General features: G+C 41.2%; 1 protein-coding gene across 1 annotated transcript in view; it reads left to right on the top strand.

Moving 5' to 3' along the window:
• The window catches only part of LOC122800251 (solute carrier family 2, facilitated glucose transporter member 11-like), a 400142-nt gene that overhangs the window by 124497 nt on the left and 252841 nt on the right, over window positions 1–22804 (top strand). Inside the window, exon 6 of the mRNA XM_044069742.1 lies at window positions 19797–19945. Coding sequence (XP_043925677.1) covers window positions 19797–19945 — 149 coding nt within the window. The remainder of the gene's footprint in view (window positions 1–19796; window positions 19946–22804) is intronic.

Below are 22804 nucleotides of genomic sequence, written 5' to 3'. Positions count from 1 at the left end.
GCATGGCACATACAATGACAATTTGGGTACATGTAGCTGGTGAATACTGTAAGGCTCCACCGGATGTGTCCAGGCACTGGAACCATGACTTGAGCATCCCAAACACATGCTCTATTATAATTCTGGTCTGTGCATGTGCCTCATGGAGTTCTTGTTTGGGTGTGTGTACATTTCTGATGGGTGCCATCAGCCACGGTTCCAGTGCATATCCAGGATCCCCCACTAGGTGACCGTAAGGGATGTCCCCATTGCCAAATCTGTGGTACAGCTGCGTCAGATGCCAGATGTGGGAATCATGCTAGCTTTAAGGGCAGCCAGCACACACATTCATTATTATGCCCTGGGCATCGCACACGACCTGGCAGTTGATGGAGGGGAAGCCCTTGCGGTTGATGTAGACCCTACCCTGTTCACCAGGTGGTGCTTTGATGCATATGTGCATGCAGTCTATAGCACCCACTACCTCAGGGTATTCTGCTATTTGGTGGAACTGTTGCATATTGCTGGCCAATGCCTCATGAATATTGGGGAAATATACGTGCTCACCAGCATGTGCTGACATGGCATTGAGGAACTGGTGGAGTACCCTGGATGCTCATGCCTGTGAGATCCCCATCATATCCCCAGTTGGCCTTTGGAAGGTACCTGTAGCTAGTATTATTAGGCCTACACATACCTTGGTATCCACTGGGATGGGTTCCCCTCTGTTAGTTCTGTGTGTCAGGTGTGGCTGGCACAGCTCAACAATTTGCTGTAGGAAGTCCCTGTCCACCATATATCTCTCCACTATCTCCAGCTCATGTAGCCTATGGTAGGTTACCCTGGGTCTGTACACTCTTCTCCATCTACTCACTGTGGGTTGGTCAACAGCATTCACATCCTCATCACCCTCAGCCTCTTCCACAAGTTGTTGTATGATAGCTATTGCAGCCCCTATAATTTTGTTGTTTTGTCTGTTAAAACTTCCCCGCTTGTATACACCAGTGGTGTAGAGTATGGGAAAAACCAGAGGGAAAAGTGTTTGCATAGTTTATAGTAGTGTTCTGGTCTGGGCTGGTCTGCTGCCTGTGTAATTGGCTGATTCTGATGCATTTCACCTGCCAGCTATGCTAGTTCTCCTAGATTACTTTCCTACTGCTGTTTTCCCTTCCCATTGCCTTCCTGTTTAAGCCCGGGGGCACGCTGTGCAAACACAGTGCACAAATGTGCACAGAGCTGCTATTTCCTGGTTTACTTTTTTTTTCCTTTAAAACCCAGTGCACGGCACGCACACGCACTTAGGCAATGTAAAGAGTGCTAGGCAGACTCAGACACACCCCCTTGCCTAGCTGAGTCACAGGGCTCCAATCCACTTACAGTATGCCTGAACCCCCCCCCCCCCATGATGTCAGCTAACTCCTAGGCTTGCACCAAGCTATTCCTGCTCTTACACTGTTGGGAGCTGACTAGCATGCTGGGGAAATCTGGGATTCACTATCATTCCCCTCATTTGCATAGGATTGCCTGCTAATGCATAGTTACATGTCTCACACTGAGCCTCCCCCTTAGCAACCACTACTCACTGGCCATGTTGTCTTCTGCCTGCCATTGACTATAATGGCAGAATAGTGATTTTAGTTGGAATGCTTATTTTATGTTTATTTTCTTACCCCCCCCCCCCGAGCCCCATCTGCGTGCCGCTGCCCTATGCTTAAACAGCCGAGATCGGCTAAAAAAATTAAAAGTTGATTTTTTTTCAACTGTCTTCAATGCCAGTGGCCTTATACTTGGCCATTGGCATGCTTCCTAAATGATATGCACCCTTTATTTGGAGCTGTCATGGCTCCGTTTTGGTATTTGCAGAAATGTACTCCATTACTGGCGGAGTACATTTCTGCAGATTACACTAGTCCTGCACTGCCGGTTTCCAGCTTCCTGGATCGCAAATTCACCTCATTTGCATGAATTTCTCCTGCAAATGGGATAATTTGCATACAGAGGCTGAGTCCATGCAGGACTAGTGCAGGAGCGCTCGTGCACACCCCTACAGGCTATTCCTGGATCGCACTGCAGACATATTGCCTGCTGGAGCTCCTGCACTGATCCTGCATGCCATACAAGGCTTGCAGAATCTGGAAGATAGTGAGATATGTGATAACACAGCATGTAAGCAGTCCTAATTTGTTTTTTCTAGATGTTTTTGCCTCCATGCTTGCCAACCAGCAAACCTCTTCTACCTGGAGTTGAGTCCATTTGTTCCTCCATAATGGGAAGGCCTCAGGACTATGGAGGCAAAAGTTGTCCATAAGGCCCATCATTCAGGCAGTCACAAGGGTTGCTTGTGTTTGCATTGGCATCTTTTTTATGAAGATATTTTAATGGCATAACTCCAGTCCCTAGATGTGAGGTAAGGTGACCATTTCAGTGGGAGCCCACAACCACCTTCCCCTTTGAATGCATATTACTGTTCAATAAAATATCAGGGCTACCACCAGATGGTGGTTTGGTGGGCTGAAAGCCTGCTCCTAGGATGCTTGCTGAGCACTGTCTCTCAACTGTGGGACTGTGGCAGTCTGCTTCTTGTTCCACCCTACCCTCCTCTCAGGATGGGCTCAACTATCCTCCCCTGCCAGCAACGTCAAGTGCCTCAGCCACTAATTGAACTCTTGGGGCCTGAGCTCTATCCCTTTGTGCTTCCACAATTATAAGTAAGCTTCATTCAGTTGTTCTTTGTAAGGTGTTTGTGAGAAATAACAGATGTGCTTCCTTGTTTGAAGCCATGTTTTTACATGACAAGTATAGCATATTTTAGAGGTATCCTTGTATTTGTTCTCTGATTGTATTTTAAACAATCCAGTTAAATGATGGTAAAATTATGGAACTCTGCATTAATTCCTTTAGCGTGAATTAGGTATTGGGTTGACTGCAAGAAGGAAAGATCATAATGATATTTATTTCAACCACAGAAAGAAACAAAGAAAAATTTGCATTCTATAATGCTCAGGGTCTCTCCTAGAGTCACATTTGTCCAACATTTATCCACATGATTTATAAACAGCAAATCATATTAAACATACTAAGGTATTGCTCAGTAGTGACTCTAATGCACCTGTGGAACAGAACTTTAGTTCTACTGTTTGCATACTCAGGAAAAATATGGTAATGATAAAGTGGAGATATGTAATGCTTTTGGAAGGAGTTTGGGATTTTTACTAGATAATGAGGTCAATAAAGATGGGAGATAGCTGAAGATCTAGATACAACATGGCTAATAACTTGAATATTAATAAATATGTAAAAAGGCCCAGTGGGAAGACACATAGCTTGGTATAATAAATACAAAGGTCAGTAGTCTTTTGCTCCAAATATATTATTTACAGCGCATGTTAATGCCTCTGTTGTTCACGATAAACTTCATTATGTGTGGCCCCCTAAATGTTGAGATAGACACAAATACTTCACTACCATATTGATTTTTTTTCTAGTGTCATCTATACTAATCTCCTCCAGCTACCCAGAGTATTGCATTGTAGTTATTACATTTTATACTGGATAGGAAATTATGAACAAAGTTTGAGGGCTGAAATGTTATGGGGTAATATCATTGCTGGTCCAGTGGTAAAACTCTTTCTTTGACAAAGACCATGATTTCAGAATAATATGATTTAATGATGTGCACTTGTATTATGATATCCTGCCATTCCCCACAGTTAGGATAATATTAATAATGCAAGATTCCAGGCTTTTAAGATGTATTATGCTTTGATGCTAAGATCATCATCTCCCCGGAAAGGAGACCTGACTAGCAGCTGCCTATCCTTTCCATCTCCCTATCCTTCAAAGAATAAGGTTCATTCCAAATCCTAGCTACTAGTGGTACAAATGGATGCATCCATGTTCAGCTACCATAATATTCATTATTGATAAATAATTCAGTTATACCATCCATTTCAGAATACAAGGACCTTCCCTTTCTTTTGGTCAGGTTTGCACAAATTGCACATAAGTAAAGTAGACAGGATATAGAAAAAATAACGGATAGGATTTACAGTCTGAAGGCTTATGATAACAAAGAAAGATAAATGAGTCTGAATAGCTCCTACTCAGTTATATGACAAAGATTGGATTGGGTGAACTCTTTGCTTTCTAGTGATGATACCCTTAGGGTGTAAAACTTGCAGGGGTTCTGGTTGCTCTAAGAAGATGGAAATATGATAATGGAGCCTTACTTTACTTGGTAGAGGAGAAAAACACTGCTATAGTGAAATGCTATAAATGTGAGGAAAAGAGAAATGTTAAATAAACTATAAGATGATGCTAGGCAGATATGGGGAGTACTGGAAATAAAACTTGGTGATAAACTCAGTAAATATGGAACTGAGTCCTTGCCTGTACTGCATTGAAATAAATGTACTATGTCATTGGCTTGTATACCACCTATAGATTTTTAGCATCTGAATGCCTTCTTTAAGTAGGCTATTTATTTGTTTATTTTAGTTTGTTTACTGGGTAGTACACTGATCACTACAGACCATTTGCAGTCACAGCTCAGGTGAAGAGGTTCACACACACACACACACAAAAAAAAAGAAAATAGAACAACTTCACAAACACAGAGAATCCTAGAAGGTAGATAATCCCATAGACAATTGGATACAATACGTAAATAATATTAGCAGAGTAGAAAATCAAATGTGAATTTATTTTGGTAGTAAATCTGAGAGGGAAGCAGCAGATGCGAACAGAGGATCAAAGTAAAAGTGATGCAGGTGAGGAGGGAGTTAGGTTACATGTCCAATGGAAAAGCATTTGCAGTCAGATTTCTGATGAAGTTGTATTTTGAGCTGAGCTCTGAAGGTGGGGAAAGAGGAGACTTCTTTAAGGTAAAGGGAAGGGTTTGCCAGAGTGAGGATGCAAGAAAAGGAGGGTTCATATTACGTTATCGAAAGATAATGTAATCGAATGGCTGAAACATCGAAATGGCCGCATTTCAAAACTTTTATTGTGGGGGTGCCCCACTAAATATATATTCCAACTCCGAGATCGCACTACAGTGAGGAAAGGGCAAATATCCCAGTCTTCACTGTACTGCGATCCAACAATGCGAACTTTGAAATGCGGCCGTTTCGATGTTTTGGCCGTTCGATTATGTTATCTTTTGATAATGTAATAGGAACTCGAAAAGGATACACACAAGTTCTTTAATCTCTTAAATCTGAGCACAGTGCTTTGCAAAAAGCTCTTTCATTGTCCTGAAGATACTATAGCAAGGAAAAAAAGGCAAATACCCCAATGTGTTGGAAATACTTGCCTTTTTTTCTGTGTAGTGGCAACCCTTGGAGAGATTATAATAAATTGCAGGGGTGTGGGGATATGCAGGTGGTCCCAATCAGAGTTACACACTGTTTTCAGACAATGTCTATTCATAATCATCTGACCATTATTCACTGAACATGCAGTAAAATGTTCACAGGTTATTGCCAGAGCTCTTGTTGGCCACCATTTAGATTTTACTGGTAATGATGCACTTTCAGTAATAATAACAATTATAATAACAGCACTCATTTCTCTAATAATAACAATAATAATAAGGATATAATAACAACACTCATTTCAGAGGAAGAGGCTGGTGAAGAAGAAGTGGGATTGTCAAAGAGATGAAGAAAGTAGACAGGAGTATAAGGAGATGAGGCGCATGGCAAAGAGAGAGGTGGCAAAGGCTAAGGATAAGGCATATGGAGAGTTGTATGAAAGGTTGGACACTAAAGAGGGAGAAAGGGACCTGTACCAATTGGCTAAACATAGGGACCGAGCTGGGAAAGATGTGCAGCAGGTAAGAGTGATAAAGGATAGTGAGGGAAACGTACTCATAAGTGAGGAGAGTGTGTTGAGCAAATGTAAAGAGTACTTTGAGGGGATGATGAATGAAGAGAATGAGAGAGAGAGAAAGTTGGATGATGTGGGGATAGTGAATCAGGAAGTGAAACAGATTAGCAAGGAGGAAGTAAGGACAGCTATGAAGAGAATGAAGAATGGAAAGGCTGTTGTCCCAGATGACATACCAATGGAAGCATGGAGGTGCTTAGGAGAAAAGGCAGTGGAGTTTTTAACCAGATTGTCTAATGAAATCTTGGAAAGTCAGAGGATGCCTGAGGAGTGAAGAAAAAGTGTTTTGGTACCAATCTTTAAGAATAAGGGTGATGTGCAGAGCTGTAGTAACTACAGAGGGATAAAAATGATCAGTCATAGCTTGAAGTTATGGGAAAGAGTAGTAGAAGCTAGGTTAAGAAGGGATGTGATGATTAGTGATCAGCAGTATGGTTTCATGCTGGGAAAGAGCACTATAGATGCGATGTTTGCTCTGAGAGTGTTGATGGAGAAATATAGAGAAGGTCAGAAGGAGTTACATTGTGTCTTTGTGGACTTAGAGAAAGCATATGACAGGGTGCTTAGAGAGGAATTGTGGTATTGTATGAGGAAGTCAAGAGTGGCAGAGAAGTATGTAAGAGTGGTACAGGATATGTATGAGGGTACTGTGACAGTTGTGAGGTCTGCGGTGGGAGTGATGGATGCGTTTAAGGTGGAGGTGAGATTACATCAAGGATCAGCTTTGAGCCCTTTCTTATTTGCAGTGGTGATGGACAGGTTGACAGACAAGATCAGACAGGAGGCCCCATGGACTATGATGTTTGCAGATGACATTGTGATCTGTAGTGAGAGTAGGGACCAGGTTGAGAAGACCCTGAAGAAGTGGAGATATGCTTTGGAGAGGAGAGGAATGAAGGTCAGCAGGACTAAGACAGAATATATGTGTGTGAATGAGAGGGAGGATAGAGGAATGGTGAGGATGCAGGGAGTAGAGTTGGTGAAGGTTGATGAGTATAAGTACTTGGGATCAACAGTTCAGAGTAATGGTGAGTGTGGAAGAGAGGTGAAGAAGAAGAGAGTACAGGCAGGGTGGAATGGGTAGAAAAGAGTGTCAGGAGTGATTTGTGACAGACTGGTACCGGTAAGAGTGAAAGGGAAGGTCTACAAGAGGGTAGTGAGACCAACTATGTTATATGGGTTGGAGACGGTGGCATTGACAAAAAGCCAAGAGTCAGAGCTGGACTCGGCAGAGTTAAAGATGTTAAAATTTGCACTGGGGGTGACGAGGATGGACAGGATTAGGAATCAGTATATTAGAGGGTCAGCTCAGGTTGGACGGTTTGGCGACAAAACCAGAGAGGCAAGATTGCTTTAGTTTGGACATGTGCTGAGGAGGGATGCTGGGTATATTGGGAAAGAATGCTAAAGATGGAGCTGCCAGGTAAGAGAATAAGATGAAGGCCTAAGATTAGGTTTATGGTTGTGGTGAGAGAGGACATGCAGGTGGTTGGTGTGACAGAACAAGATGCAGAGGATAAGAAGAAATGGAAACAGATGATCCGCTGTGATGACCCCTAATGGGAACAGCTAAAAGAGAAGAAGAAGAATAATGACACTCATTTCTCCAATAATAATAATAAATGAGGTTTGGAACAGGCTAATTTGTCCAGGGACATCTTCAAATGGCTAGATAAATAGAGTACCAGGAATTAAGAGGATGGGGAGAAGAGGGTTAAATAGGAAGGAGGGATGATTAGGAGGATATGAGGTAAGGGTAGGAAGGGGCTTAAAGGGTTTTAGGTAAAGTATAACTGAAGTAGGAGTCACATTTTTGGTGTGAACTTGCTACTGCAAGTATTACGTCCATGACAGCCAGGTGGTGCTATGGAACAGGTAGGCCTTGGATTTTGAGTGGGTGGCATGAGGAGAAGGGAAGGACTGGAAAGTAGACATGATCAGTGGAGGTAGTTGGTGCTGAGTTATTATGATATTGTAACCTTGCCAGAGTAGTTTGTGGGAGTGTGATACTTTTGTATGTAGAATTTGTTGGTGGGTGGTTTTAATTTGTTCAGATCGGGTTCATATTACATTTTTTTTGTTGTTGTTGGTTAGTGGGAGTTTGGGATTATGGGGTACTGCAGGTCTTCTGGTTGGGGGTGGCAATTGCGGTAGGTGCATCCTTTATTGGTAATATATACTTTCAGTCATGCAGTTTCTTCTTGGGTGGAAATGCCCGGTTCTCTAGGGAGGCAGTTTGTGTGACAGGCCTCAGAGACTCATGGTGTCCATTGTGTTTGCATCCATTGGTCGGTTAGTGTTTCATGAGCAGTACCTCCTCTTCACAGGATTTCTCAAACCGATATTTCTTTGCTGCAGGTTGTGGTGTTGGGGGTTAGACACATGTGCAATGGAAGGAAAGGATCATGGCAGCCATTAAACACTGGCATACAAAGGAATTGAGTGCATATCTGCAAGAAAGCTCATTAACAGAAAAATCCCTTATTTCAGCATGTCGCTAGGCGTTAGAGGGGTACAATTTGTTCCTATCATTGGTTTTGCTGGTGTGGCGAGGTTTATATAAGCAACAACTTTAATGGCTATTCTCACCTTTCAGTAAGTTTAACCCCATTGTCTGGGTAATTTAGTGAGTACTGTGGTTTTGATGTTGTTGGTGGTTAAGGGTCGGGTCTCATCATGGCTTATAGCTAGAATTGTCTTTTCGCGGGTTTTGGAGCCTCTGCACTCAGGGGGTTATGCGTAAATGCATTCATGTAGAGGGTGTGGGGGACCATTGGTTAGGAATCCAATAATATATAAAGCTGGGAGAAAAGTTAGGGATGTAGTAGCATTGTTTTGAGAAGTAGTATAAATATATAGGCATTTGGTTTTGGATTGAAGCGGCATATTGAGAATACATGGCAACATTTGGAATTCATTTTAGTAGGTCAGTACTTACAGAGATTGGAATGGCATTTAGCAGTATCTAAAAAAAGAAGGAATAAAATAAAAGAAAAAACGCCTTTTCTCGACTAGTTTAGACCAGTATACAGGCTTTGCTGTATTCTGGACTGTGGTGTAGTTCCTGTGTTGTCCATTGCCTTACTTGGACAGAAGGAAGTTTCTTTGCTCACCAGTGGGAGTGGGGAGCCTTGAGCAGCCTATCTGTCCCTGAAGGAGTGACCTCAGCACAAGAGCTTGTAGTAATTGGCCGTTTTGGACCATTTCCAGCTCTTTTGAAGTTCCCTGTTTAAAATCTGCCTCTGAGCATTTTTTCTGGCTATACTACTCAGAAACAGCTCCTCGTGGTCCTGCAGAGTGGTGCTAGCAGCAGAGAACTGAGAAAAGTGACTACTTTCCTGATCTAAGTATTTTTTGCTGTTTTACCTGAGAGACCTTCTTTTTCTTACTTTGAACAAGTTTAAACTGCTTTATTACCTGTTTTTTGCATTGTACATTATCTGCACTTAAGTTACAGTTGGTCGAAAGTTTGTTTGTTAAATTTAACTGTTGAGGCTGCCCACTAAAGTGCGCTAGCCTGTGTAAGTGATTTACTACTGTTTTTCCTGCATTTCTGTGTACTTTTTAACCCAAAAAACAACCCCCCCCCCAAAAAAAATATCCTTGTTTTCCAGTCTTTTCTCGACTAGTTTAGACCAGTATACAGGCTTTGCTGTATTCTGCACTGTGGTGTAGTTCCTCTGTTGTCCATTGCCTTACTTGGATAGAAGGAAGTTTCTTTGCTCACCAGTGGGAGTGGGGAGCCTTGAGCAGCCTATCTGTCCCTGAAGGAGTGACCTCAGCACAAGAGCATGTAGTAATTGGTCGTTTTGGACCATTTCCAGCTCTTTTGAAGTTCCCTGTTTAAAATCCACGTTTGCGCGGCTTTGCGCGATTGTGCGCATAGTGCAGCGCCGGTTAAACAGGCTTAAACTATTCCTGGCGCCACCAAGTCTGCACTTCAGTTTTTCCCTTAAGAAAGCTCTACTTTCAACAAAATCAGTCTATTCGCTATATTATAAGCCTAGCACTTGCTCCTAAAACCTTTCTTTCAAGTGAAGCACCCTTAAACTAACGTAAGCACTACATCCACCTACAACCCGTGTTAATACCCACTTCCTTTCAAAGTCCTCTCTCTGACCCAGTTTCACATCACCCCCTTATACTACTCTGGCATGTCGAGTGGTATATTACTGACATCCTCTCCAGTTCAGCTGGTTAATCTGGGAATCCTGAGACAATGTTACAATTGTCTCATGTACACAGACAACCCTCTCCTCCTCCCAACAAACACAAACACATGTGAGAGATGCAACTATATAGCCAAATTAGAGGCTGAACTCTCTCAACACAGGACTAGCAAGACCAGACATGAGGAGAAGGTAACCACACACACAACAAACCCAGTCTCACATAAACCAACCACAACTGCAAACCAAACACATAAAAACACAAAGACATACTCGGAGGCTCTAATAAAAAACTTACCAAAACAACAGAGGCTCCCAAAGCAGACACCCAAGAAAACACCACCTCAAAACACTGCACATGCAACACATTATACACAAAGCCATTGTGCCAAACAATCACAGCCCTTAAGGTGAAACACCATGCCTGATACACTAGTAATAGGTGACTCTATAGTCAGACACACTGATGTCCCACTTACCAGGCTGAACAAAGAGAGGGTAACGGTGAGCTGCCTGTCAGGTGCTAGGATCCGCCACATAACACAAGCACTCATGTCACTCCAAAGCAAGTACAAATATGACTCCGTCATTGTCCATGCTGGCATGAATGACCTGAGACGTACCTCCTTGGACTACATGAAAAGAGACATAGAGGAGCTCTCTGATTATGTAGCCCAGGCTGGTATGACCCTGACCCTGAGCAGCATCTTGCCCTCACCAAGAATGATGCCACAATACAAAGACAAGATGATCAGCTTGAATAATTGGCTCAATTACTGGTGTCATTCTAGGGGGATCCAATGTCTGTCTGCTTGGGATGACATGCTGGAGAAGCCATGCTGCTTCGCAAGGGACGGCTTGCACCTGTCACCACTGGGCTTCCGGATATTGGCTAAGGCTCTTGCCACCCCCATAGTGCCTTTTTTAGGCAAGGCTCAAAAGACAAACCCACCACCTTAGAAAACAATAAAGGAAAAAACTAAGGGTAATGCTGCTCAATGCCAGAAGTCTAAATCGCAAGATGCAGGCACTCGAAGCACTCCTCAGTATGGAGAGCATCGATGTCTGTGCAGTAACTGAAACCTGGTTCAAGGCTCCTGAGAGCACCCCAGCCCTACCAGGTTATACCTCGTATCATGTATTTCGGCCCCAAAACCTGGGCCGAACCACAAAGGAGGGGAGTGTCCATATTCATTAAAGACACCCACACCTCCAGGTTAGTGGCAATGCACGAAGCATCGGAGACCATCCATGTGCAACTAACCGTATGCAAAACTGCTATACAACTTGTAGCATGCTACAGACCACCCTCTCAATCTCAGGAACTCCATTCAGCCTTCCTGAAGACACTGGAGGATATGAATGTCTCACCAAATACCATCATATTGGGAGACTTCAACTACCCAAACATAGACTGGGTGCATTATTCAAGCCCCAACACCCTAGCCCAAAGGTTCCTGGAATTCATCAACTCAAATGCAATGGAACAACTAGTCACCTCTCCCACAAGGGGAAATAATATACTTGACCTGATCATCACAAACATGGGGACAAAATGCTCAACACCGGAAGTATACCCCTCACTAGTGAGATCAGACCACAAACTAATAACCCTAGATATTCATATCCCACCTCCACCCCCAGCACAAAAGACCACAGTGAGAAACTTCTCAAAAGCCAACTTTACACTCCTTAGGACTGAAATGGTATCCTTCAAGCCCCCTGAGCCAGTGGAAACCACATCCCACACTGCTGAATCCTTCACAAATGCTTTCTACGGACATCTCCAAGAATGCATGGATCATGCAATCCCAAATAAAACCAAGACCCTTTCCACCAAAGGCAGGCATCCTATCTGGTGGACCCCAGCCATAAACAAACTTTATAACAAGAGAAGGAAGCTACTGCAAGACAGAGCAAAATCCCATAAAGGGAAGGCATCTCTGATCAGCACTAGCAAAAAACTACGTTCGCTCATAAAATCATCAAAGGCCAACTTTGAGAGAAAAATCACTAAGGACACTAAAGATAACCACAAGGCCTTCTTCAGTTATGTTAGAAACCTTTGCAGAAACCCTCAGATATGCTCGGAGTTAGTTCATAACTGCAAAAAATACACTGAACCCACAGATATTGCCAACATACTGGCAGACAGGTTCAGTGCAAATTTCTCCCCTCCCTCTCCCCCAAAAGATGAAATAATTATCTCAGCTGAATGCAACCTCCCTGACATCTCAGATGTCCAGGTGAGAGCTGCTCTCAGCAAAGCTAAAAATACAGCTTCCATGGGACCAGACGGTGTCCCGGGTTGCGTGCTACGTGAACTCCTAGAGAAGCTAAACCCGCACATAAGAACGCTGTTTAATCTTAGCCTTACTACAGGATACATCCCTGAACACTGGCGTACAGCAACAGTGGTCCCACTCCACAAAGGTGGCACCTCTACAGACCCTGGAAACTAACACCCCATAAGCTTGACCAGCCTGGTCTGCAAAGCTATGGAAAGGATCATTATGGAACTCATAAACAAAGACATCAGGGACCTACAGACAATTGACCCTACCCAGTTCAGCTTTGTAAAAGGCAGATCCTGCCTTTTAAACCTGGTGGACTTTTTTGAAACAGTCACTAGAGCCATCGACGAAGGCAAAGCATTTCATACAGCCTACCTGGATCTGGCAAAAGCCTTCGACACAATACCCCACTCAGGCATCATAGACAAGCTCAACAGCTTAAATGTAAACCCGTTTGTCACAAGATGGGTTGCAAACTGGCTAAAGAACAGAACCCACAAAGTCAGAATAGCCGGAGCTATGTCAGACTCTAAACCAGTCACAAGTGGAGTCCCACAGGGCTCTGTCTTGGGACCCCTCTTGTTCAGCATTTATTTCTCAGACATGCAGGCAAACATAAGGGGGTTGTGGCTGACAAAGTTCGCAGATGACTGCAAACTAGGCGCCATAGTCAATACACCAGCTGACACATGCATCCTTCAGAAGGGCCTCACAGAAACAGATGACTGGTGCCAGAGTCATGGCCTTAAACTAAATGCCAAAAAATGTATAGTCATTCCCTTTGGAAAAAACAAAGTACCCACAAATTACCACATAGGTGGGAATCCATTAAGTACGGAAAAAGTAATCAGGGACCTGGGGACCCAAGTTGACAGTGACCTCTCATTTGACACCCACGTCGCCAAAGTGGTTAGAAAGACCTTCTACCATGCCCACCTTATCATGAAGAGGTTCACATCCAGATCAAAGGATGTCATTGTACCCTTATATTCCTTGAAATTCTGCGAATACAATTATTCATGGTGTTACATACCAGTGTGACCTGCTTTAAACAAGTGAGGTATCTTTTGATGCTTTGTTTACACTTAATGTTACTTCTGTGGGGACAGGGAACCAGAGGAAGATTGTCTCAGATTGCCTGCTGGTGACTGGTTAATTGCTGTTGGGGTACGCTTTTTGTCCTACTTTTACTTAGAGGCAGTATGTAAAAGTTGCCAATATTTATGTGTCTTGGTTCCCTTCTCTATGTCAAGCTTTGTGCAAAATTGTTAAAAGGCCATTCCCCTGTTATACTTAACAGTAGAGATTTCATCACTACAATTATTCATGGTGTTACATACCAGTGTGACCTGCTTTAAACAAGTGAGGTATCTTTTGATGCTTTGTTTACACTTAATGTTACTTCTGTGGGGACAGGGAACCAGAGGAAGATTGTCTCACTGCCTGCTGGTGACTGGTTAATTGCTGTTGGGGTACGCTTTTTGTCCTACTTTTACTTAGAGGCAGTATGTAAAAGTTGCCAATATTTATGTGTCTTGGTTCCCTTCTCTATGTCAAGCTTTGTGCAAAATTGTTAAAGGCCATTCCCCTGTTATACTTAACAGTAGAGGTTTCATCACTAATATGAAAGATGCATTTAAGTTTACATAGCATTTTATCAGACTACATGTGTAGTCATGACTTTATGTGTGTTTTCTTGGGTATATTAAAAAAAAAATCCTTGTGTTATATCAAAACCATGGTGAAGTGACGGGTGACATTATGGCATCCTATTTTCTAACTTGACTGGACATCATCAGCATTGCTATGCCTTTCACAGGCCAGAGTTTGACTCATGTTGGTTTGCAGAAATTAGCTACAGTGGAAAGGAGGAACCTTACAGATGCACTATTTGTTTAACTACTTAAACTCAGTGTTTGAACCATTCATAACTGGTCTTCAGGTAGGATCTTTCAACAGGGCATCTCGCTTTATTAGGCAATACAGTCAGATTTTTTTTTCTTCTCTCTGGTAGTCTAATTTAATTAGACTTCTGAATGCTGCTGTCATTTCCACACCCTTTCATCTGCTATTGGCCCGGAGGCCCTTCTGCGGCATGTGCTTTATGAGGTACATGTTGAAAGGGGTTTTGTACTCAATAATAGGTCCTATAAGGGAAGACTACAGGGATGGGATGACCACCTTGGCTCGGGATGAGATACCCTTACTAATGAGGTGGGTCATGTAGGAAGCTGTCCACGCAGCAGAGGCAATATGGTGGTCAAATGTCAGTTTGTGATCGACCTACATACCCAAGTCCCTCAGACTGATTGCATGATTAGGACCTTGTTGCTAATGTGCTAATTCATGAGGACATCATCCTCCCTTCCTTTACTAGTGCTGACAGGTGGAGTGCAAGGCAAATATCATCAGGAGAGTGCAGATAGAGTTCACTTCAACATTACTCAGAGGTTGGAGGAGTACTGGGGGACAAGTGGATGTCAAGGGGAGGTGGATTTTCACTGAATCTTTTGACTTCATTAAGGTGCTAGGATTCCTTTACACTTGGGGCCACAATTGAGGTGGTTTGGGCATTTTTTTTTTACTCATTTTTACCTCTCCCTTGTTAATCCTTTCAAATTGGTGACTTTGCAGGGAAGGTGGGTATTACACTTTTCATTATGAGTTAAAACACATGTTAAAGTATTAGTACTAGTAACTTGAACCTTAGAAGTGGCCCTGATGCTGTTGGAATTTGTCCCTGATTGTTTGGGAGCTAGGAGGGAGTTTTGGTAATTTTCTTTGCAGGGTACTTGATGCGGTTCGAGCAGCTTGTACAGCAAAAAGCAAAGGCACTCTCTGGGGAACAATTGGGTAAAAGGGGGAATCCTTACTAATGCATTTCAGAGGATTTACATTTGTCTTTTTCTTTACAGATAATGGTGCTGTGATGGGCATTTCAATTGCAGCAGCGCTACGGAGGAACCGCGCAGATGGTGGAAGCAGGTTGTCGCAGTGGTTATCCGAGTCAGTAGAGTAGAGCACCACGAGGTCACACCAGGGGGTCGCAAGAGAGAGACAATTACTGGTACGAAGGAAGTGGATGTCAAAGATGGTGGTGTGGTGATGGACATTCCAGTTGCTGTGGCGTTACCCAGCGACGTCCCAGATGGTGGAAGTTAGTTGGTAGCGGGTGTCTGACTCACTACGGTGATGAGTAATGAGGTCATACTTGTGAGAATGCTAAGTGTATAACAGCTACTGGCTTGAAGGAAGTGGATTCTAAGGTAACAGATTCTGATGGGGTGGAAGTCCTGGTTGGTGGAGTGGCGTTCAATGAGGCTACATGTAATTTGTATTTATTTATTGCTGTTTAAGGCATGTCAGTGCTGGTGAGGATTTGAGGTAGGTTGGATGGAGTCACAACAATCACGGGGTCATAGGCAGTTATTTGGATTAGGGCTTCAGGCCCATTATAGGCTAGCCAAATCAACCTTATTTCCCCATGCAGTACTTACTATTCGTGTACAAGAGGGATTGGGTTGGACTCTTGCCATGAATTTATGGTTACTCATTTAGTTGTTCCATGGGTATAGAGCTCAGCTAGCCTGGGGAGAAACAGGGGAACATAACTGGGGAAGACTTGTAGAAAGCAGGTGCAGCAGTTTAGGCATGTCGTGAGGGATGTGCCCACAGGATGGGTATTGGTTGATGTCCAGAAGGAGTTGGATTCGAAATGTGTTGGACTCTGTTGGAGTAGATGTTATTGTCACTGGAGTGGTGCACAATGAGTTTGTAAGAAATCTATTTTATTAAGGCACATTAGAGTACAGTTTGGAAGTAGCGGGGGGACAGGGACCATGAGGTAAGTCAGGGGCAAGAGGGAGCAGGTGATTGACAGAGTTAGGTTACTTTACTACAGTCTGGTCTGTGGCTAGTATGACAGAAGTGTAGTTAATTCTAGGAAGATTGGTTGAAGTTGCTTATTGGTCATAGTAAGTTGGGTGCTGGGGTTGGTATATGGAGGGTCATGTTGTGTATTTGGTTTTGTATTAAGCTGGATGGGAGGTTCATTTGGGTTTCTTGGGGATTACGGTCCATTTTCAGTTGTCAATATGGAACTTTTACGACTTGTGGTGGTTGGACTGCTAGATGTTATGTTGGCCGTTTAAAACATTTTATGTTTATAAGGGATAGTTGGTATGATGTCAAGATTGTTATTGTGCTGACTTTAAAGAGATCCCATTTGATTATTACATTCTTTGTGTGGTAAAATGGGGTTGCACTATGCATGATGGCATGCAATTGTCTCTGTGTGGTTTTAATGGCAGTAGGCTTAGTGTTTGCTTGTCCAGTTGGCTGGTAATGCCCTTGGAATCATTGTGAGGCCTCCATTGTTCGTGAGGTAAAGATTATTTAGTTCATGCACAGTGGTTATGCTTGGTTATGAGGTTACGGTTTGCTACCTTAGCATAGGAGAGGGATCAGTGGTCTGTTTTCAGCTGTTCAGGTAATTGACTATTTTCATTAGTTATGTGAAAGGATTTTAAGAGGTGATGACTCGGATCCAGCTTGGTTAGAGAGGACGGGGTACACTGAATGATGTTTGGCCTAATGCCTTGATGGTGGTTAGGTTGCTGGAAATTTGCCAGAGAGAGGGCGAACAGCCTGGTGGTCAGGCTGGTGAGAAGAGAAGAGGGGCAGGCTTGCCCTCTTATGTTCCCCCTCTGGTGTTGGATGTTCAGTTCAATAAGTTGGGAAAGGAAAGTGATCAGTTGCACTGCTTGATAAGTAAATAAACAAGCAGAGGTAAGCTGCTTATTTGGTTGGAGGTGTTATTCAATAAATGGTAACTGATGAGTGGTGGTATGCTGCTTCATAAGTAAGCGAGTGGAGTTATGGACACTGCTTACTGATCAGGATGAGCGGGATTACGCTGTCCTTTGTTAATGGTACTTGGATGTTATTTACCTATATCATGTTTTGGTTGAAATTAATAAATATTGGTTAACAATCATGTTTATGGAAGTTTAATAAAGGTTGTCAAATGTCATTCGGTGAGATGTGTTTATTAAAGGGGACCGGGACAATAAGGATGCAGTGTTTAGTTGAAGGTTATAATGGCAAAAACCCTGACAGACTGCCCAGGAACTGTATATATTTAATCTCTTCTGTTGTGCTACAGGAATCCAAGTTTCATGTGCAATGTTCATTACCCCCTGTCACCTCTGATATCCATTTCATAGTCCGGTAACTCTGTTAATATCTTAAAGACTGTGAACTCTATTTTTAAGAGTGGTCTGTAGGTCTCTGTTAAGATTCTGAGTTTGGGCAACTTCTTGCTTCCATGCTGGTCAAATTAGCACAAAGCTGAACATTTTCATTGAAAGTATGACAGGACTAACAAAAAAAGAGCACATACATATGTGATTTTGCAAGTTCTTTAACTATATAGCTGAAGGTCCATGCATTGATCTGCAACACATACACACATTTCTTAGTCATACCTGACAACTGTCCCTGATTTTTCAAAACATCTGTGATTTTTGCCCTGCCCCTCATAAACTTTTTGATTTTCTAGTAAATTAGTGAAGATTACAGAGAGTCAGTAATACCAGCCATCAGAGTTTCATACTTTATATTGCTCAGAAAATGCATGGTTAATACAACATCTGGTGTTCTATTAATATTTGTATTGAATTAGAGTAAAGTTAAAATATATATATCCCTGACTTTTGGACAAATGTCCTCCATTATTTTTGGCTTTGTCCAAAATTTTTGAACATAAAATTTGAAAGAAATGCTCTTTGGTATTAAGACACACTAAATGTTATTCTCAGGAGATAGTTTACATTGGGGTGTGTTGTGGCTATGAGAACTTCCATATGGGAATATTATTAAGAGGTGTTTACAACATATTTATGAACATCTATATGTTGTCAAAATAAATCAATGAATGCTCTTTTCAAATACAGTGAAGTTTGAATAACTTGCAGAACATTTATTTTCTTTAGGGCTCATTCTGAATCTATGGATATTAGAGAAGGTGATTTTACAAACGCTTGAAATAAGGGAGACTAGATGGCAAGTCTTATTCCAAACTGATTAATACCCAGGATTAAATGAGTCTGTTAATATCATGTGTTTTTAAAAGCCCATTTTTTTAAGTCAATGACTTATTTTGTATGTCATGTTATTTAAATATGTTTATGATGGCTCTTGACTGATTTTATATTTTTGTATTAATTGATCATTTTTTTATATTGTGACTATGTTTGTTTTTAAATGTTTAATGGTTTTGTAACATTGCCTTTAAAGAAAATGGCAGTAGTTCTTTTGCATTTTATATGTTTTTCAATATGTCTAGATTATGTTTAAATTATGTTTCTTGACTGATTTTAAATGTTATACTTGATTGACTTTGTGTTTGATCATGTGATGTATCATGTGACTATGTATATTCAATGGTTTTGTAACATTTTTTTTGTTCTGAAGAAGTTCTATCATACTTTGGACTCAACCACTTAAAACTTAATACCTCTTATTTGCTCATGTTCAGGGTGTTACTTGTTAAGTTTTTTTAGTTGTTTCCTACATTCTTGCTAGGAATGGAATGGGTTGGTTTTCTTGAGATTAGCAATAAAACAAGCTCCATTCTATAGTCCTGAGTTTGAATGAGCAAGCCACTTAACCTGTGTGGCCATGTAGGTTTAACTGGTTACAAATAAAAAGGGTAGACTCAGTCAGTTTAGAAATTGTTGGCATTCAGAAGATTTAAGCCATTACAGTGGTCTGATGGGAAGCATTCTGCTCTACAGAAAAATACATTTTGGAAGATTAATGCATTGATGCAAACATTATGATGCACATATGCCTATGAGCATTTCATTATAAGCAGACTGAAATCCCACCAAATATCTCATTCTCAGATGTTGCTATAGAGCAGATTGTGAAATTTTCCTAACATTTACTTTTCCTCAAGGAAGGAGAGCAGCTTGTACAGCTTTAAACATTTCTTCCTTCCTGATTTGACTTGGTGTTGACCTGTGTTTGGTTCTGTACCATGGCCACTGGCTCTGCTAATGAAACTCTAACTGAAGTGCAGCTGCGATAAATGAGTATCTCTCAAGTACATTTGCAAAAAGTTCTGAATTAAATAGAATGAAAGTGCTTAACTTTATTTACTCTGGTCGAGTCTCTTTTTTTAGTGTTTTAGTGAATTTTATTATGTGCCGCTTAGTGTTTTCTACATTCACAATAATGATAACATATATACTTTGCAGAACATATCACTGAATACAAAATACAACTACAAGTAAATCAATGCTGAACTAATTTTTGAATTTTATGACAACAGCTAGTATTGTCCGAAAAACCTTTTTTTATTGTAATATTATAAATAAACAAATCTTGATGATATTTTAACGTGCTATAGAAGTGGTATAAGTGAGGGATCCTGGCTATTTAATGTGTGTTTGTTTTGTAACAGGGAGTTGCTCGGCCGGGAAGAGTACGTACCCCTGCTGCTTTCTTCCTGCTGCATCCCAGCCATAATTCAACTCATCTCCTTACCATGGCTCCCTGAAAGTCCCAGGCACCTTCTGATTGACAAGAATAATGAACTGAAGTGCCAAGATGGTGAGTTGCTGATTTAAAAAGACAGAAGTTTTGCAAGGAATAAAATATATACTTGTTTTCATATTGATTGCCATAGTTAGAAATCTACGTGATATATGCTGTTTGATACATTCAGTGCACTATTTTGTGTCAGTTTTAAATGCATGTCATGTGAAGTACGATACAGCAAATAAATGGCATCAAACACATTTTACATTGTTTTTGTAGTGACCTAGAACTTTTTATATTTTTTCAAAAAGTGGTCACTCATTATAAACTGACCTTGGCTGTTCCAACATTCTAGCCCCAGACATTTAAATGTTGCTAAAAGAAGCAAACAGTTCAAACAGTAAGATGTTTTTTTTTCCTCTAAATGCAGTAATTACATTTAAGTTTAGGACAGTTATTATATATGCCTTTGTAATAATGGATTCTGACTGACTGGTCAAATCAACAGACTGTTATATTAATCTTGATAAAACCTTCTAACATATCAGAACAATTTCATTCTGGACTGTAATGTTTCAGAAATTTGATTAAAAAACTAAATAAATAATCAGAGCCATTTCCTTTCATCTCAGTAAGCAATATTTAGTAAGTCATAGTATTCTGAGTACAGATAAGTGTGTATTTACAAACTCATCTAAAACCCAGCCACAAAAGTTGTTTGTTTTATATGTATTTTGCTTAGTGACAATTCCCTGTATGATTCATTTTACTTTAATATTCTCACTCAGAGGTTGCCCAGCATCAGGGGTGAGTGCAGTAATAGGATTATGTTAACCCTATTATTGCAGTCAAGTGACCTCAAAGTGGAACTATTAAAAAAATACTTTGGTGGTGCAGCCTTCTGCAATAGGGGCACAGGGTTGGGGTGGGGTGGGGGCTGTCCTTTGCATATACAATGTTACTGTTTACCCTCAAGTATCCTTCTTTACTGTACTATTGTAGCAGACATGACATGATGCATTTACTAATGTTTTCTCAGTAATATACTGATTTATCTAGGAGTGTGGCTTCCTCTCTGAGTGAGCAATGACTGCAATCTATGATTAAAGGAACAACTGGAACTTAAATTCATGTTCTGTTGATAAGTTTAGAATTGTGATACGATTAATGGTTGAAAATAAAGTCACATAAGGCAGTTGAATTAGGACAGCAGATGACATTCCAGATCTTATGTTATGACAGTTCATACTGTCTCAGTTGTGGAGGCTGAATAGAAAACAAGGGCCAAAATAGTATCAAGACATTTAATTATAAAATTGACTCTTGTTTATAAAGACACAGTTAAAATAAAGATGTATGAGGATAATTCATTTGCAAAATGTAATCTGTTTTACTATTATAGGAAGACGGCAAAGATTTCTGCCAATGTATTTGTATACATGGCTTAAGGGAGCATGGAAAAAAAAAGTAAGACACAACATCAAGAGTCACTGTAGTTGTCCAAATGAGTGCAGTAATAGAATAATGTTTGATGGATTAAAAATAACAGTGTACCACTGCAATATCAGATTACATGCATGATCAATACAAAAGAAAGGAGAAACACTGTGGCCTGGACCAAACATGAATCATCACAGTGATCTTTGGGAAGTCTTTCTGAATCATCAGAAATACCATGGATATTGGAGGAAAGGGTGGAAAAGCAAACAAAAACATTCCTGTTCAAGGGAAAGAAAGGGTATATTTTTCTTTCAGGCTTTCTTGCATGTAGTCCTGGAACAGAGGTTTGCTGTCTGATTGTTTAGAGAGGAGGTGAAAAGCTCTACCTAAGGAATTCCCCATAGATGGAGCAATCTTGGAAGACCACCCTATTTAATTTCCATTTGTGGGGGTCTGCTTTGGAGCTGCTCAGCTTATCTGCCACACAGTTTTGCTCCGATGGAATGTAGGATGCCTGCAGAGTGAGACTGTAGTGTAAAGCTATATTCCATTGCTAACATGGCTAACCTGCATAGGGAGTAATATCTGCTAACCCCCTTGCATGTTTTTGCACCACATCACTGTAGTATTGTCTGTAAATAATTGAAGAGGTCCGATGGACCACAGATGATTCAGAGAGTTAAGAGCATTTATAAAAGTTGTCATCTCTTTTATGTTTATGTGTTTTGGTCTGTCTTTTTTTGTCCCAAAGACCCTGCACTTTTATGACCATTGGCATGGGTCCCCAAGCAAAGTGTCTATTCTGATTGACTGCTTTGGAGCAGGATGGGAGAACGGGGGACTTGGATTCTGAGAAATGTGGTGTCCCTACCATCTGATTTCCATTTTTACAAGTTCCAGAACTGGATTTTGAAAAGACAGTGGGTGTTGATACTGTGGCCAATGAGATTTCAGATACCACTGAATCTTTTTCATAAAGAGTTTTGCAAGAGGTATCATTAGAATCATGGATACAATGAGACCCAGGATCCTGAGGTATTCCTTCACTGAGACAGAAGTCTGAGTGGGAAAACCCTGGGATAGATCTTTATCTAAATCTATTTTTCTGTGGAGGAAAAGCTCTTCACACTGAGGTGTCTAGCAGGCACCCTAGAAGCACAATCCCATGAGATGGGGTCAGAAAAGATTTGTGCATGTTATCTTGGAATCTCAGTATGTGCAGGAGATCAATGACCCAAGAGAGAGAGAGAGAGATTCCTGACACCTTCAATAAGACTGTGGAAGGATAAATATGGAAAATTTTGGATACCCTCCATCCTGCAGTTAGCTATCACAGGAGCTAAATGCTTTTTTGAATGCTCTTGGGCAGTGGATAACCCAAAGGGTGAGGTAGACAACTGATAATATGATCCAGACTTACACAAGCTTAAGAAATGGCAGAAATCTGGATAAATAGGAATGTGATTATATACAACTTTTGAATATAAGGTT

The sequence above is a fragment of the Protopterus annectens genome, chromosome 4.part0 (genome assembly GCF_019279795.1).
Source record: "Protopterus annectens isolate FY-2018-M chromosome 4.part0, PAN1.0, whole genome shotgun sequence".
NCBI lineage: Eukaryota > Metazoa > Chordata > Ceratodontiformes > Protopteridae > Protopterus > Protopterus annectens.
The sequence above is the reverse complement of the archived record's forward strand: the minus strand, read 5'-3'. Positions and strand labels throughout refer to the sequence as shown.